The sequence below is a fragment of the Ictalurus furcatus genome, chromosome 23 (assembly GCF_023375685.1).
Source record: "Ictalurus furcatus strain D&B chromosome 23, Billie_1.0, whole genome shotgun sequence".
NCBI lineage: Eukaryota > Metazoa > Chordata > Actinopteri > Siluriformes > Ictaluridae > Ictalurus > Ictalurus furcatus.
The window spans coordinates 8,635,001-8,654,599 of NC_071277.1; the positions used below are offsets into that span (position 1 = coordinate 8,635,001).

Below are 19,599 nucleotides of genomic sequence, written 5' to 3' on the forward strand. Positions count from 1 at the left end.
GTTTATGCCCCGACCACAGCCATTGAAAGAATGTTATTTTTACGAACCTTAGATAATGTCCTGAAGAATTGTGACTCTGATGATTTTTTAATTCTAGGGGGGGATTTTAATTGTACAGAGCTGAGTATAGACAGGAATCATGTAGAGCCCCATATGCCATCACCTAGAAGCTAGTCGAGTTAATGAATTTCTGTGACCTTGTGGACATTTGGAGAAATTTTCACCACATGCAAAAGCAGTATACCTGGATGCACTCCTATAATAATATGCTCTCTATGGCCAGATTGGATAAATTTTATGGGTTTAAACACCAGTTAAGTGCTTTTAGAAGTTGTGTAATTATACCAGTAGGATTTACGGACCATTGTATGGTTCTCTCTACTGTGTATTTAAGTAAACTCAAACATAAGAGTGCGTATTGGCATTTTAACACCAGTTTATTGCAAGACGTTCATTTTAGGGATGTGTTTAAATATTTTTGGAGTGATTTTAGAAGCACAAAGGTTTCTTTTAAAACGGTGCAACAGTGGTGGGATTTTGCCAAAACGCAAATTAAACAACTGTGTCAACAGTATACCTCCAATGTCACGAGAGACACAACTCTACGCATGAAATCCTTGGAGGATGAAATAATGGCGCTTCAAGAGTTAATGAAAAACACAGGACGGCAGGTATGCATAGAAAATTTAAGAACAAAAAATAATTTATTGACTAAATTGCTAGACGTTACTGCACAAGGAGCTCTGGTCAGGTCACGGTTTCAGACTGTAGAGTGTATGGATAGTGGATGCCCACTATCAGGCATGTTGTATTCACTTGCGATTGAACCTCTTTTAGCAAAACTGAGAACAGAACTGCAAGTTATAACAGTTCCAAAGTGTGAGGGTGTTTTTAAACTATCGGCATATGCTGATGATGTGGCGATACTTGTTGGCAGCCAGAGGGATGTTGATACGATGTTGAAGATCACTGACGATTTTAGAATTGTTTCTTCCGCCAAGGTAAACTGGGAGAAAAGCGTGGCGTTTTTAATCGGGAGATGGTTAGGCGGCGTCCCAAGCCTCCCAGACCGCTTATTATGGTGTAGAGATGGTTTTAAGTATTTGGGGGTGTTTTTAGGAGACGAAGGGTTTATGGGGAAAAGCTTCGAAGGGACTGTTGAGAAGGTAAAGGGTCATTTGGAGAAGTGGAATTTTTTAGTTAAAAAAGTGTCCTTTAGGGGGCGTGTGCTTATAATTAACAACCTGGTAGCATAGGCTTGCGTGCATCGATCCCCCAATACATGTTTTATCTAAAATCCAGTAAATTTTGGTTAATTTTTTTTTGGGACAATCTACACTGGGTTCCACAGAGTGTTCTGTTGCTCCCCAAGGAGGAAGGGGGACATGGACTGGTACACCTGCAGAGCAGGACTACAGCCTTTCGGTTACAGTTTGTGCAAAGGCTGCTACATGGAACTGTAAATGCAAACTGGAAGGCTGTAGCATGTGCCATTTTACGGACACTTGAAGGGCTGGATTTAAATAAACCTCTTTTCTGGATGGACCCGAAAAAGATGGACATCAGGAAACTTCCTGTTTTCTACCGTAATGTTTTTAAAGTGTGGGGACTTTTAACAGTGCTGAGAGTACAATGCTCAAGTTCTCTCTACTGGCTGCTGCAGGAGCCAATCATAAATGGTTCCATGTTAGATGTATCTCAGAGAAAGCCGTTTCCTGCGCTTACGGAGGGGTTCCGCAGGGCTGGAGTCGTCACTCTGGGTGACCTACTGACCTTAGCAGGACCGGAGTTTGGGAACGCGGTGGCAGTTGCTGGACACATAAAGATGAGGTCAGTCCGTGTAGTCACGCAGTTCCTTGTGGAATGGAGGTCCCTGTTGACTGAAGAGGTCTTGAAAATGCTGGAGGAATATTCCAGAGGGCTAAGTAGTCCCAATGACCAAGATCCTTTTCCGGATTTTAGAGTCTCGGCAAATGTACGTGAGTACTCAGGTGTTTTTTTTAAATCTGAAAAACTAAGTTTTGTGGGTCCCAAGTTACCATCTAGGAAAGAACTGTACAAAATTTGTGTACTATCTCTAAATAAAAAGTTTCTGGACAAAAGAGTCGACACACCTTGGCGTTCTGTTCTACAAATAAAGGAACATGTAAAACCACAATGGAGAGCCTTGTACACGGTGCAGGGGCTGTTAATTCTTTTATTTGTGTTTTAAACCCTGATGTGAGTTATGAATGTCCTTTCTGTGCCGTGAGAGAATCTGTTTTTCACATGTTTATGCACTGTGTAAGATTGAAGCCTCTTTTTACTGTTTTACAGAGACTGTTTGGCCATTTTAATGAGAGTTTTACAATCGAAACTTTTATTTTTGGTTTTAAATACTTTCAAAAAAAAGGTTTAAGTGTCAGTTGATAAATTTTATCATAGGGCAGGCAAAGATGGCCATATATGTCAGCAGGAGAAACAAAATTGAATCAAATTCAGGGGACAGTATTTTACTAGTTTTTGTGATTCTGTTAAAATCTAGGATACTAATCGATTTTAAGTTTTACCAAGAGATGAAAGACCTTGTATCATTTGAAAATATATGGTGTCTGGAAGGGGCATTATGTGTGGTTGCAGAAGAAAAAGTGAGATTTCATCAATTTTTAGAAGACTGTGTACATACTGGTTGAAACTTGTTTGATTTTTTTTTATATTCTGTACTCCATGTGGGTTTTAAAGGCAACTGGAAGGAGAATTATTTTAATTATCTATTTATTTATCTCTCTCTCTCTCTCTCTATATATATATATATATATAAATTTATTTTACTTTTTTTCTTTTAGGGTCATTTGCAATGACTCCGGGAGACCGAAATAGGTCGATGTAGCTTTTAAAAGCTTGTAAATAAAAGGCTTTTGAAATTCAATTCTCTCTCCTTCTCTCTCTCTTTCTCTCTCTCTCCTTCTCTCTCTCTTTCTCTCTCCTCTCTCTCTCTCTCTCCTTCTCTCTCCTTCTCTCTCTTTCTCTCTCTCGCTCTCTTTCTCTCTCTCCTTCTCTCTCTCTCTTTCTCTCTCTCTCTCTCGAAACACCCTGGAGTGTGAGAGTGATCCTGGAGATCATTTAAGTTACAGCTTTACCTGGACACTGGAGACTCCTTCCATAAATAAGAACTTAAACATCTCCTTACAGAAAACTTCACCATATCAACGATTACACATTTTTGTTCATCCGTTTATTATTAGTGTAACGTCCGCTGTACATTACTAGTGTACTTTACTAGTGTAACGTCCGTGTGAATGAGCTGTTACTATAGAAACGATAACGTGTTAGAATAAGCAGATTAATATATAGTTGGAGCCAACAGATCTATGGGTCCATTTCTACCATTTTTAAACCTAGAGCGTGTTTACTAAGTGGTCCTAAGTGTTAGCTATTACATCTGAATTTAAAGGCACTGCAAACACTTATTTTGGCTGCGTCAAGTCACGTTTCTGCGCCGTATCTATCTGGGCCTTACTCTCTTGTCTTTTGAGATGTTCTCCATCTCTGTTACATCCTCGCATTCTTTCAGGAGCTTTTCGGTAAACGCGAGATCCGGATTTTTTTTGTTTACTCATGCGTTCAGCGTGTGTAATTCTCCAAACGTTTGGCTCGCTTCTCCAGACGTGAGCTTTGTCAGAGTTTCAGGGCTTTCATGTCTTATCTGTGCTCTAGGAATGAAATGCCGGGCCTCGCCACTGATATGTCGCTTTTCAAAGGCAAAAGTAATTACATGTTCGACTTTGGCTCGGAACAAAAGAAGTGTGCTTGGTGTAAGATCGGTGTACAGCGATGCTTCATGTCTGCAGATCTGTTGCTCGGTCCTTCGAGAAGCAACAAGGTGGCCCTCGCTTCACTTTTGCTCATTTAATCTTTAAGCTGACTACAGTATCTCTCTCTCTCACTCTCTCTCTCTCTCTCTCTCTCTCTCTCTCTGTGCTTTATCAGGCTCTTCACAGAGCTGGGTATTAAGTGCTGTTCTCCAGCGTCAGCTGCCCTTGTTCAGCTTGGCTTGGTTTGCTTATTTATCCCGGCATTATTGTGAGCCGGCGCTTGGCTGGCTCCCTGCCGCATTAACTCAGGGGTGGAACTGACATTCGGCGTGGGATGGAGAGCGGCGCTTGCCAGACCTTCTTCTCCAATTCGCTGCTCTGACATGTGCAATCTGTGGGGAAATCACTCCATCCTATTCTTTTCTTCTATTCTGCTTAGCCGGCTCCTTTGGGCTTTTCCGTGGGAAAGACAATGAGGCCAAGGCTGCGTCGGACAAGACGCGGGATCTCCTCGGTGCACGAGGAACGGTAGCCACAAAGACGGTAAACAACACGATGCTGCACAGCTTAAGCCTTGTTAAATTTCTGCTCTGATGTGGCATTGTCGCGGTGGAACTCCCCGAAGCCCCGCTTGCTGATAAAACCTGTAGCGCTACAGTGCTTTTACAGTGATTCTTCATTCTGACGTTATTGTTGCAGACTTCTACAGGTGGAATAAGGCCTGGGAGGAGTGCAAGTCCTCGAAGACTGATCATTACTTCTTTCATATACACCCACCACCATGTTTCTAATATTTCCTCAATATTGTCAAATATAATATATAATTACATAGCCCATTTATTCACTGTGGTAATATTACTGTGGCTGGTCCTGAACCTGTGTAACAAATTATAAACACAATAACAAATCCGAAAACACAACAACAAATTATATACACAACAACAAATTATAAAACAAAATAACAGATCCGAAAACACACCAACAAATTATAAACACAACAAAAAATTATAAACTCAATAACAAATCCGAAAACACAACAATAAATTATAAACACAGCAACAAATTATAAACACAACAACAAATCCGAAAACACAATAACAAATTATAAACACGATAACAAATTATAAACAAAACAACAAATTATAAACACAACAACAAATTATAAACACAATAACAAATTATAAACACAACAAATTATAAACACAATAACAAATTATAAACACAATAACAAATCCGAAAACAAAACTTGTTTATAATTTGTTATTGTGTTTTTAGATTTGTTATTGTGTTTATAATTTGTTATTGTGTTTTTAGATTTGTTGTTTTGTTTTCAGATTTGTTTATTTTTTTCATATTTGTGTTTTGGTTTGCACTTCTCAGCCACCGTAGTAATCTGTATTTGAACCCTTCTAACTTGTATTCCTAACATATTTATATGCAGCACTTATGTATTGCTTGGAAAGTGTTCACAAGCCCATATGTCATGATTGTGTATCGTAGAAATGCTTTCGAGAGTCATGACACAACATTTTTGTCATATCTTCCTGCCCTGACGCTGCCAGGCAACACACAAGACCCATAAAGAAAATATACAGATGTTTTGAGGACACAATTTGAGAAGAAAACGGAGAGTGAAGTAATAATAGATAATAATCCACACTTTCAGGGTTCCTGACTCGACTTTACAGCTTTGACCCCTTCTTGGGCTGGTCCTCACATGACAAACAAATCACTTGTTGACTCCGGAGTCGTGATTTGTATTTATTTATGCACCCCGGAGTGTGAAGTGCAGGCGTGGTGTCTGGCTTGTCAGATAATAAGTTAGTGTGATAAACAGTGCATTACATTTTAATGAGGCTACAGGGGAACTCTGCTTTGCATACTGACATGGTGAAGGATTGAACTCTGCACTTTCGCAATAACAAGTTTTTCTGCTTCAGAAAAACTTGATGACGTTCACGAAAATGTCCCAAAAATGTTTATTTTTTAAAAAATAACGGAATGGGATTTTTCAAATCTGGTATGTCTTATATTATTATATACGTGTTCTTTTTACATTATTATTATACTGTTGTCTCAAATCACAGACTTTACAATGAACTGTCGTGCTTTTATAGAAAAATACTCTTACTCTTACCACCTTAAAGTGATTCTTTTCCTATAAGTGTTTTATTCCTCCTACACCACAGCCAAAATGACCATTGCTATTTAAATAAAAAAAAAACAAAAAACGATATGTTATAAGTTACAGCTTTACATCTGACAAAGTGCTGACACCGGATACTCCTTCCGTGAATGTTCGTATAAACATCTCCTTACCGAAAATGTTTATGTGGAGCTTTTTATAGAAATGATGACGTAATATAAAACCTGTGATTTGCCGTGAATCCGGAGCTACTGTCTTGAGCCACGCTGTTATAGAAAACGAATCCATACCTTTTCAACCAATCAGAATCCCGAATTGAACAGCGCTGTGGTGTATGATATAATTATTGCGGTTTACTTATGCACAATCTTGATTATTGAGGTATTTTTTGATGGACTATTAGTCTTTCTGTATTTTTCTTTCCTCATCTTGTGTTTACCTGTGCTTGTTAAAAAGGCATGATTTAGGAGGAAGAAGATCTGAAGAAAAGTGCGCTCCATGTGTTTACTAGCTGAAGGGCAACACGACGTGTTCCAGCCACAACACTGACCACAAAACGTTTGTCTATTTATCACCAGCGTTGGCCTTGGTCTGGCATTAAATTGGGCAGAAACTACCTGTGCTTTAAGCTAGTGTTACAAATCTCACCAGTATTCACGTTGGATTATTTGCTCATGCAGACTGAATGTATTTATTTTAAAAGATAGCAAACAACCGCCTTTCAGGACTTCTTGTTGACCCTCGGTCCTCGGACCTCTCGGTTAAATCACATGTCCGAGCAGACAGCGTTCTCCTGATTGATTTCCAAGCCCGGGGTTTAAACAGATGAACGTGCTTGATAAAGGCCTGCGAGACCTGAACGCTCTATTTCACTGCTGTGTGCGTTTACACGACACTGATAGCCACTTTACCTTTACAAGCACACGTCCCTGAGGGAGAAACGAGCTGTGTGTTAGAGCCGCTATCACAGAAAAGGTCACGGGGAAAGAAATGAGATAATGTATGCAACGTATCTCAGCGTATGTGTGAATGATCTGTATCGCAAAGACGGACAGACGAGGTCCGTGTACAGAAAATAAGTAACGCTACGGCGTTTTCTTTTCCGTTGCTGATACTGAAACCTTGAGAATCTGCCAATAACTAAAATTCTACTAAGTGTTAAAATGTTTTATTTACTGAAGCACTCCTCTTAAAAATAACCAAGATGAACAAAACCTTCTTCGAGCTTTCTTTTTTTTTTTTTATTTTTATCAAACTGGATACTGAATTCATTTTATTTGTAAAATAATGAGGTACGTTAATTTTAAGGTTGACCTTGATTGATCGGCATGAAGAAAAAATAATGGCGCCTTATAAAATGGAGAAGGAGTTAGTGTGTGTCTGTGCTAGCGGACAAGCTGCAGTGGCTGAGCTGCATTACTGGAAGATTTAGCATTCAGCACACACTGCGCTTAGGAGGTGCTCTTTCACTTTTTAGTCGCCATGTTCAGCGTTTGTTGAGATTTCTGGACGTGGGAATATGTAAATGTGAACGTTCTCGGTCATTTCCGGATGTTCTGCGTTTATCGACATACGCACGTACGAAGTACAAAACAAATCTGAAACTTTTTAAAATTCTGTTGGGAATTTTGAGTTCGGGTTTTGACCACTACGACATTTATGCACGACGTTACTAAAAGATCCAATCTCTGTTAGGCGTTTTGAATAGAATTCCTAGCTCTGTTATGATCAGTTACTCTACCGAGAGACTTATTGCATTGCTTATTATGGCCATGGTGTCATAATTAGAGAACTTTCTGGCCAGTACAAGGAATGAATAGATCAAATAAAATCTCTATTATTGATTTATTTATTAATTTGACTAAATACTTGTCTTAATGCAAATTTATATTGTGCATAAAGTGAAGAGGGCCTAGAATGCATCCTTGTAGAGATCCAGGTCAAGAAACAAGACCAGTGGGCAGTTCTTCACCCCGTAAATCCTATTCATTCAAATGCGGCAGTCAACAATTGAAGAATATTTAATTACATGCGTGATTTCATGAGTTTGAGGGAAAATTCCTTTGTCTCGAGTCAAAAGACCCATGTGGTGACGTCGAGATGCCTTTTTTTAAATGAACAACAGGAGACGGAGGTGAAGTGAGAAATAAAAATGGGCAAATAAATGACGTGAAGATCAGATTCCCAGATCAAGCCTCGATCCTCAGCTTTCCGATTGCAAGAAGAAGGAAAAAAAAAGGCTCAGATGATTTCCTGGTCTACGTGTAATCCGTGGAAACTTCGATTAGAGCCAAAGCTGTTGAATTAGTGCTGAGAATTCTGCTCTGTGTGGAAAGGCTGCAGGGGGAGTTATATCACAAAGAGAAGATGGAGCTGGATAAACACCTTGGAAATTGCACTGTAAGTAGGTATAATTAGATTTTTCTGAAAGCTCGGTGGAGGCCCACCATCTTGCGAGATGAGGTAAGTCATCTTTATTAAGGCAGGCACTAAGTTGGCAGGCCGGGCCGCTTCAGCCGACGAGCGTGATAGAAAGCGGTGCGAAAATGTCCTGCATGACCATTCGTCATGGTCTGTGTGTTTACGTCGAGGGAGCGACGCTAATGCCTCCGTTATTATGTGGAGTTTGCGTCTAATCGATACAGATGCTCTACTGCTTTTATCAATCATCATTTTCCAAAGTCTGACACTTGCTCATCTACGTTCGGGTGTAATAAACACAATGTTATGGGGGAGGTGGAGGGAGAAAAAAAAGACATGAGAGAAGATGGACGGAGGTTTGGGAGGCTTTTAAACGATGGTCAGCTCAGCGTTATTACCTTTATGAGCTTATGGTGTTCATATAATGCTTTATTTATACACTATATATCTAATTTAACTCTAGTTATTCTCATAAACGTATGGAAGACGTGTGAAGTGAGACGTGAGGTAGATTAATGTCACAGAGAATTATACGTTTCATATAAAAGATCCGAAACGAAGCTCGGGTAATAACTCAGCTGTGCTGCGCTGCGCTGCTAATGCTGTTAACGCTATGGAGTAAAAACTGGGGAATTTTATTTTTAAGTCCTTTTACAGTGCTGCTGAATTCTGGATTCTGATTGGTCAGAAGAGTTGCTGTGCTCGTTATAATACTCATCGTCGCTATAGTGAGGACGTACAGAGCAATTTGGACGGTGGACGTGCCACGTGATCTAACGCGAATAAGTAACAGTACAAGAAACATGAGTAATCATTGATATGTAAGTATTTAGTGTAAGGAAAATAACACGTTTATTTAACCTTTGTAGAAGGAGTCTCCAGCGCCAGTCAGAATGATGTTTTCCTGTGAACAACAACGACAAAAGCATAAATATTATGCTCATAATGTTCACCATTCATGATGATGTATGGTGGAAATGATGCATTCAACGTCACTGTGATCCAACAACTTCAACTCTTTTAAGAGATTTTTTTTTAAAAAAAGGAGCAGAATAGATGTAGATCATAAACTCAGTCCTGTTGCTCATCCCAGGACTGTAATGATTTATAATCCCACTAGCCCATCTCTCTCAGAAGAGGACGATGTCCCTAATAAGTCCGGTTCCTCTCTAGGTTTCTCAGGGAGTTTAACCTCGCTGCTATCTGCCAGTGTGTTCATTAGGGATCTAAAGCTACATCCTGGTTTCTGTAAATATGGTTTGTCCATTGTTAGAAGCGCTACACGAATAAAATGTAATTAAAGGTCTCATTGCAGGTTGAGACATGCCAGTTCCAGATCAGCCTGCTGAATCCGATAACGCCTCCACTGGAGACAGAACCGAATCCGAGGCTGCTTCAGCCATCCTGGCATCAGTTAAAGAGCAGGTAGGAACCGAGCGTTTCCTGTACCGCGCGTCGAATTCTGATCTCGGCCGGCTGTGGCCTCATGGGTCGTGCGAGCGATCAGAGCACGTTTGTCATTTTAATATTAGTGTCAGGGTTTAGCGCTGCCGAGACAGAGAGAAATTAAAAGGGTAATGAGGGGAGGGCAAAAGACAATTTTTGAAGCTCTGTTTTTGTTCTTTCTTTCTTTTTCATTAAAAGATGATGAAAGAAACCCTTAGGGAAATAAGTACAGTATATATATATTTCTTTCTCGTTGATGATATTAATATCCTGAGATTAATACGGAGAGAAAGCCAGCATGTACTTGCATATTAGATGGAATTAAAATAGGAAACAAGGATTGAAGGAGGAAATGTATGACATAGGGATATATGGCGCCCTCCACTAATATTGGCACCCTTGGTGGTAAATATGAGCAAAGAAGGCTGTGAAAAATTGTCTTTATTGTTGAACCTTTTGATCTTTTGTTCAGAAAGTTCATAAAAATACTCTGCTCTCATGGATATCAACCAATTACAAACAAAGCACAGGTTTATATATTAAAAAAAACCCTGACAATATCTACCCCAGATAAATTCTTCATTATATTTTGACGTTCATTACCTAATTTAGTTACGTTTAATGCAGTTGCTATTCTTTTCACACCACAAGGGGGCGCCCTGCGATACATAGATACCATACATGAACATCTACCACAAATGAAAGTAAAGTGTCCTCTTTTTTTTGTGCAAATCTTAAAAAATATATATATATATATTATGTGGCCCCCTGGTGGTCTGGAGGCGCTTATACAACAGGCCCTGATGCCAGGTCTAATCCAGACATATTTCTGGACGATACTGAAGCAGTTCTACTCCCAGAGCCATGATCATCATTATCAGACACTGCAGAAGACATTGCGTCCTCCAGCCAATGAATCAACAATGAATTGAACTATAAGGAAGGCTCTGTTTACGGACATGAGCTTCCACGCTGCACACTCTCAGTTTCAGAAGCAACAGTTTTCACCTGATTTCACCAATTTGCATGCCCTTAAATAGATATATACGACACACAGATATAATATTTCACCTATTTATTGCGCTGGAACGGTTTTGTACTGTACCCTGTTAATTAAAGAGCAGTTTGATTTGACCTTGGCTGTCATTTATCATGACTTAACTGCATTTAATAGCAATAAAATGAAAGTTTTTGCTTATCCACAGAAAAGGTGTATATATATATATATATATATATATATATATATATATATATATATATATATATATATATATATGTGTGTGTGTGTGTGTGTGTGTACATATATACAGTATCTCACAAAAGTGAGTACACCCCTCACATTTTTGTAAATATTTGATTATATCTTTTCATGTGACAACACTGAAGAAATGACACTTTGCTACAATGTAAAGTAGTGAGTGTGCAGCTTGTGTAACAGTGTAAATTTGCTGTCCCCTCAAAATAACTCAACACACAGCCATTAATGTCTAAACTACTGGCAACAAAAGTGAGTACACCCCTAGGTAAAAATGTCCAAATTGGGCCCAGTTAGCCATTTTCCTTCCCCAGTGTCATGTGACTTCTTGGTGTTACAAGGTCTCAGGTGTGAGTGGAGAGGAGGTGTGTTAAATTTGGTGTCATTGCTCTCACACTCCCTCATATTGGTCACTGGAAGTTCAACATGGCACCTCATGCTAAAGAACTCTCTGAGGCTCTGAAAAAAAGAATTGTTTCTCTACATAAAGATGGCCTAAGCTGTAAGAAGATTGCCAAGACCCTGACACTGAGCTGCAGCATGGTGGCCAAGACCATACAACGGTTTAACAGGACAGGTTCCACTCAGAACAGGCCTCGCCATGGTCGACCAAAGAAGTTGAGTACACATGCTCAGCGTTATATCCAGATGTTGTCTTTGGGAAATAGATGTATGAGTGCTGCCAGCATTGCTGCAGAGGTTGAAGGGGTGGGGGGTCAGCCTGTCAGTGCTCAGACCATACGCCGCACACTGCATCAAATTGGTCTGCATGGCTGTCGTCCCAGAAGGAAGCCTCTTCTAAAGATGATGCACAAGAAAGCCCGCAGACAGTTTGCTGAAGACAAGCAGACTAAGGACATGGATTACTGGAACCATATCCTGTGGTCTGATGAGACCAAGATAAACTTATTTGGTTGAGATGGTGTCAAGCGTGTGTGGTGGCAACCAGGTGAGGAGTACAAAGACAAGTGTGTCTTGCCTACAGTCAAACATGGTGGTGGTAGTGTCATGGTCTGGGGCTGCATGAGTGCTGCCAGCACTAGGGAGCTACATTTCACTGAGGGAACCATGAATGCCAACATGTACATGTACATGTACAGTAGTTTAGACATTAATGTGACATACTGAAGCAGAGTATGATCCCCTCCCTTCGGAGACTGGGCCGCAGAGCAGTATTCCAGCATGATAATGATCAAAAAACACACCTCCAAGACAACCACTGCCTTGCTAAAGAAGCTGAGGGTGAAGGTGATGGACTAAACTGTACTGAGAATCTGTGAGACATCCTCAAACGGAAGTGGAGGAGCACAAGGTCTCTAACATCCACCAGCTCCGTGATGTCATCATGGAGGAGTGGAAGAGGACTCCAGTGGCAACCTGTGAAGCTCTGGTGAACTCCATGCCCAAGAGGGTTAAGGCAGTGCTGGAAAATATTGGTGGCCACAGAAAATATTGACACTTTGGGCCCAATTTGGACATTTTCACTTAGGGGTGTACTCACTTTTGTTGCCAGTGGTTTAGACATTAATGGCTGTGTGTTGAGTTATTTTGAGGGGACAGCAAATTTACACTGTTACACAAGCTGTACACTCACTACTTTACATTGTAGCAAAGTGTCATTTCTTCAGTGTTGTCACATGAAAAGATATAATCAAATATTTACAAAAATGTGAGGGGTGTACTCACTTTTGTGAGATACTGTGTGTATATATATATATATATATATATATATATATATATATATATATATATATATATATATATATATATAATAATCACACCCAGTCTTTAAATATCACACCGACGCGTCGCTGCTTCCTTCAAAATACCAGCTGCTGGTTTTATTTAACACAGAAAAGCTTCTCTGCACCAGGTACGAGTCTTCCAACAGATATATTTAGACAGTTGGATGGCTGAGTCTGCAGCCTTAATAAGGACGTGTTTAAAGGAAAAAAACAAAAAAAACCCCAGACGCAGTATCTCCATACGAGCGCCATGACTTCACTGGGCTTTGATTAATGCACCTGCGCATGCTGTATTCAACATTTTGTTTGTAGTTTTTAATAAAAGGCTCAACGATTATTACCCGATACGTGCAAAGGTTAATAACGGATTGCTGGTGTCATTTTGGAGTTTTCTTTACGACTGGAAGCTAAAATAAATTACAGAGACGTGACAGGATGATGACAGTTCTGCACGGTTAAACAGAATATTTAATATTTAACATTTCGCATTCATTAATGCAGATGGATGTCTCGTCCCGTGCACTCCATTCAGACATGGCATTTAAGCTTTCGTGCACATGTTAACGATAAGGAAGTAATAAAAAGTTAATTATTGTAGCAATAAAGTTCAGCAGCCAGTTGCACAAGCGTAAAAACCATAGGTTAAGAGGATTTCGTTTAAAAGTAATGCTGTGTAAAATTTCGTTTAAGGTATGCCATACAGTAGCGTGGGTTTAAAGTGATCGTAGAGGAAATATTTTCATACAAAGTGACGTATTTCACCATCAGCAGCCAATTAGCAATGCTATCCGATATAAACAGGAAGTGTTAATATCAATAATGGGACTAATATCAATAATGGCACTAATTTATCTTTTCGTAAAGTTTTACGTTAATTAATTATTATTATTATTATTATTATTTTTACAATTTCCACTCTTGGAGATTTTCTGATTTTCTTCTTACTCATGCGTGTGCTCTGTGTTGATAAATACCAATTACTGCAAATTTCCAATCGTGTTCATGGCCATACCTATAACAACTCCATTAAAAATAACAAAAAACGATGACTAAGCAGTTAAACGGCGCCTCCGAAGCACAGTACGCGCTAAATCTCGCTTCTTCTTTTTATAGGGTGCATTTACTTTTATCCTACTCAAACAACTAGTCTCATTTGTCTTAATTTATGGACTTGTTTTGGAATCGCTTTCTATCGGGTTATTTATACGAAACGAAAACCTTCATTAATTTGGTAATGGAAATAAATAAATAAATAAATAAATAAATAAATAAAATCCGTATATAAGTGCACGGTGGCGTAGTGGTTGGTACGTTCGCCTCACACCTCCAGGGTCGGGGGTTCGATTCCCACCGTGGCCCTGTGTGTGTGGAGTTTGCATGTTCTCCCTGTGCTGCGGGGGTTTCCTCCGGGTACTCCGGTTTCCTCCCCCAGTCCAAAGACATGCATGGTAGGCTGATTGCCATGTCCAAAGCGTCTGTAGTGTATGAATGGGTGTGTGAATGTGTATGTGATTGTGCCCTGCGATGGATTGGCACCCTCTCCAGGGTGTACCCCGCCTTGTGCCCCATGCCCCCTGGGATAGACTCCAGGTTTCCCCGTGACCCTGAAAAGGATAAAGCGGTATAGAGGATGGATGGATGGATGGATGGAATCCGTATATAAAATGGCAGTAAGTCCTCAGCGAGGATACATTTCGAAGCCGATTAATCGAGGCCCGCGTTAGTGACTCGGCTAACGTGTAAATTTACACGTACTAGCGAGCGAAACGTAGGACACAAACATTTTTTCCCCCAAACTAGCTGTTTACGTTCACGAGTTCCGCATTTCTTGCGTAAATGCTCCGGCGAACGCTTTATGGATAAATTTGTTCATATCCAGTTTGATAAATGAGGCGTATTGTCGTCTTATCTCATGTTGTTTTGCATTTTTTTTGCGTAATGCCTTAGTCAAGAGGGTGTGTTTGGTTAATAAATAAAAACGAAACGCATTTATAGTTGGTAAACACACAAAGATTTACAGAGTAGTTTTGTTTAAGGCAGACGTTGCAGCTATTAGCAGCTAAGTGTATGTTTTAAGTTATAAATCACTTTTTGCATTAAAGTCGGCTGCATATCGAACAGGAAATGACATGGTTAGCCGTTAAGGTACACTAATTACTCATTTAAAAAAAAAATTGAGCACTCCTGGTATGTAAATGTAAACTTGGCGGCCATTTACGTTGAAACTAAGCTACAGTAGCTCTTATACACTACTGGCGCAACCGGTTTGGTTCTGTGAGGATAACGTCCTTGATTTACAGCCCACGCTTTATTTCATCTGAGCATTCAGTCACATTTTTTCCAACGTTTTCATCATTCACTTGTTTAAAAACGAAAATAACAAACATTCTTGTTTGCTAACTTCCACAGGAAGCGAAATGAATGGAGCGCAACACGGCAGCGCGGTGAAAAGAAAAGATTTCATACTTGATACATTCAGCGAGTCATTTTCTTTTTATTTTATTTTCCGTTTCATCAGAAACACTTCAACTCTTTTTGATCACGTGAAACAACTCGTTATTATTTCGTGAGCGTGTTTTTATTACCGGGATGAAAGTGTGTTTCTCGGACTCTCAGGCCCCTTTTACACCCAGTGTGCGAGCTTTATTATAAAAAGCACTTTTATAATTGAGGCATGTGTTTGGCCTTGAGAGAATCAATAGGCCTGTAGTGCTTTTTTGGAAAGCCTTTTATCATGGGCACTACAATCACAATACAGACTTACTCGCTCTGTTATCCAGCCTGCAATCAGAGAGCCAGGTTGATCACTCAGCGTGTAAAAAAAAAAAAAACACACTTAGATGTGAAGATGTGAGACTGGACATGTAATGTTCTTCTCAGAGTAGTTCAGAAGTCATGAATAGAGGAAGGGAAGATGGGGGCTGGATGGAGTGGGGGGTAATACTTCCGTCATGTTTGCGCGTGGAGGTGTCCTATCATAAACGAGGATTTTCACGTCCAAGCAATAAAGTCGATCGGAAATCACAAGAGGTGATCATTTACATGATGTTTCAACAATGTTTAAGGGACTTGCTCATGGGCCCAACAGTGACTGTTTGGTGATGCTGGGACTTGAACCCCTGACCTTCTGGTAACCCAGAACATTAACCACGTCGGCTGTGACGTGAAGCGTTTGGGACGTTGTGAAATGAGACATGTCTTGACGACTGTTGATGAGGTCTGATGATGATGATGATGATGCCAGGTCATCGTTGGCCAGACTGTCAGGAATGACAAGAACACGAGAATGTCATCATCATCATCATCATCATCATGTGATCCTGCTACAAAGATCTGATCCTGGACACAGAACCCTTCGAGCGTCAGTCTGTATTCGCATTATTCATCATTCATGATTCATGGTTGTTGTGTGGTTCCCAGGAGCATCTGTGAACTCGTAGTGGCATCAAGCTTCAGCTCCGTGGTCAGGGAATTTTCATCCATGAATAAAGATGCGCAGAGAAACGCCATTAATATTGATGGGATGCAGTTGGCAGGTTCCTCTTTGTCCTGCTTGTGTTTGATCTTTGAAGTCATCTGCATTGACGACTCAAAACCGGCGGGAATTACAGACGGGCGTGAGGGGTGGGACGATTTGACAAAAATATCATATCATATCATGTTGTCGTTTATCATAATATTTATGTATCACGATATTTACGCTTGCTCACAAGCTGCCATCAAACCCGCCCGATGACTTATATAACGTCTTTAAATGTTTAACACTGAAAAGGACATGCAAAATTGGAATATTTTGCAATTTAAATGATTAATTAAAAAAATGTTTACATCCTCCCAACAACAAACGCAAATAATAACAATTTTTGAAAACAAAAAAAAGAATAAGCATTGATTAGCAGAGTTCCTGATTATTATAACTTATAACAATATAAATAAATGCTTTATTCCTCTTATATCAAAGCAATTTGCTAAAAAAAAAATTTTTGTATAAATAATGATAATGAGTCTTTATTGGTCACGTATACATTAGAGCACAGTGAAATTCTTTTCTTCACATACCCCAGCATACCAGGAAGTTAGGGTCAGAGCGCAGGGTCAGCCATGATACAGCGCCCCCGGAGCGGTGGGGGGTTAAGGGCCTTGCTCAATGGCCCAACTGTTAAATGTTAAATAGACGTCTCTTTATACAAAACTTCACCACGGCAACAATAATGCCTACACACGAGCTGTTAGTATAGAAACGATAATGCATTAGAACGAGCGTGAGGGTCATCTGTGAGGATAGATCTTAGAGGAATGTACTCATAAGTCAGTAATAGGTGTTAGGTCTTAAAAATGGACAAAAATAGTCACTGTATTTGTCGTTATATATAGTTCAATATATTCCGAAGAGCACATTGCACTCGCGCAGCTTCCAGATTGTATTACAGAGCTCACACACAGGATCCAATATGGCTCAGCGCAAAATAAATCACCGAGGTGACAAATCAGAGCCCGGGAACATCTGAGTCACAAAGCCGTCAGCGTGAGCGGTGAATAATTCGAGTGTTTTCCGGCTGAAACATACAGTACGAATCGACGTCATGAGAAATGCTTTTCTCAGCTCAGCGGGTCACACTCCATGCTAGTGACGAGAAGGTTGTCGGTTTAAATCCCGAACCTGCCACAGAGTCAGCGATGGAACCCTCAAGTGCTGGGATCACGTATTCTGACCTTGTCTCTGTGGTGGGTCACGCCGAACAACATCTGCCAGATGTCAGACCCAAATCCAGAGACTCAGAATGAAGTGCTAGCGAGTAATTGATTCTTTTATTGAAGCAATCTCTTCAGGGATGAACACAGCCACCTAAAACGTGTGTTTAGAATAGGGGAACGCTATCGGTAACTCCCTAACATAAACAATAAACTAATAATCCTCAAAAAAATTTAATTAAACAGGCCAAGCCTCTGGGATTGATATGGAATGATCACTGTAACCAGCAGATGATCTGATTAGATTTAGGAATTGATCCAAACAGGGTCAAGGTCACAGCAAGGTCAATTGTCTGAAATAGTTGTTCTTCGACAGCTTCCTTCCTGTATATTTTAAGTGTATTTTAAACGTTTTTTCCATTGTATCTTTATTACAATTATATAATAATATTATATAGTATAAACGGATGTTAGTTTATATTATATATAAGTATTTATGCATTATTTTTATGGATGTACAAAAGTAGTATATAATTGGACAAACGGTTGTGTAAAGTTTTAGTCTGAAGTTTATATTTGTAACATTGAGTTTGTGGATTTTATTTTAAATAAATGGAAAAATTGTACTGAAAGTCCCTCCCCCCCAATCAGATTAGTTTGTGATTAATGGAGGTAGCGCGTTACGTTTAATCTGCTTGTTGTTGTGCTTCACTTTGGATCAAATCTGTAAACTGTGAAATATACTTTCCGATTAAATAGCGGTCCTCTTCTTAGATAGCGTGGATTTCCCGAAAGAAAACAAGAGAAAAAAAGTTGTTTATTTTTTCGCACATCCCTTTCATTAAAACACAATTTGTGATTAATGAGTTATGAGCTTCTGCGTTTCTTTTCTGGATCATGACTATGTTAACAGTATTTACATTCGTACTACAATACAGTGTGTACATCTCTTAAATTACTCCAAATCCCTTTCGCTTCTCAGGCCTTTTTGCTGAGTTTAAATAAAGTTCCATGTAAATTGAATCCAGTCAGATTTTGTTTTTTAGTTGCACGGGTTTTAACGAGGACCTCGCTGATGTGATGATTCATTGTTAAATCTCTCTCTCTCTCTCTCTCACACACACACACTCACACACACACACACACACACACACACACACAATTGAGGGGTCAGTTGGTGCAGGGGGAGTCTCTCTCTTTCTCACACTCGCACAAAGGCACAAATACTCGCTTCCACTCTCTCTTTCTCTGGTGTGTGTGTGTGTGTGTGTGTGTGTGTGTGTGTGTGTGTAGTAGTGGCTGACCTGAGAGAAATGTTCAGAAATAAAGTCAATAGACTGGAGCCAAGCACTAAAGCAGGTCAGGCTGGCGTCAATGCTCACTCTCTCTCTCTCTCTCACACACACACACACACACACACACACACACACACACACACACCCCAAATCACTAAATAGTCCAAAAATCGGAGGCTTTATTTTCATTTTAATAAAAGTGAAAGTGCGTGTTTTCTGTGAAGATCTTAATTAAAAGTAAACGAATCAAAATTATATGTGAGTTAAAGATAAAATAAAACTCCGTGTCCCGCTTTTACTGGAAAATAATCAGTCAGTACATTTACATGGACAACAATAATCCAATATTAACCAGATTAAGACGATACTCTGATTAAGAATCTAGCATGTAAACAGTGATTATTGATGACCTTAATCTGACTATAGTCATACTCGAAGTAAACACAAATGGAATTAAGGCGTGTGGAGTATTCCTGTTTTAGTCGCATTATCGACGTGCGTTACAGACATGTACACACCTTAATCACACTATTAACGTCGTGTCAGAGTTTTCACCGCATTGTGCGACAGGACACGTACACACACGGCAGCGCTCAACCGTTTGACGGCAAACAAGAGAGCACGGCTGCGTCCGAAACCGCGTACTTGCCTACTATAGGCCTGTAGTAGACGAAATACATGTATCTCGGCTACTATATAGTAGGTAAGTACATGATTTGGAACACAGCCCATGGTTTCAAGCAGTTGTCTATTAGCACGTACAGCATGACAAATAATTAACCGCGCTTGAAGCGTTCGTAAAAAT

At 39.8% G+C, this 19,599-nt stretch overlaps 1 protein-coding gene across 1 annotated transcript in view; it reads left to right on the top strand.

Moving 5' to 3' along the window:
• The first annotated feature begins 9,512 nt into the window (after nucleotides 1-9,512).
• Nucleotides 9,513-19,599, top strand: part of ctnnd2a (catenin (cadherin-associated protein), delta 2a) — a 233,462-nt gene continuing 223,375 nt past the window's right edge. Inside the window, exon 1 of the mRNA XM_053611859.1 lies at nucleotides 9,513-9,786. Coding sequence (XP_053467834.1) covers nucleotides 9,685-9,786 — 102 coding nt within the window. The 5' untranslated portion in view covers nucleotides 9,513-9,684. The remainder of the gene's footprint in view (nucleotides 9,787-19,599) is intronic.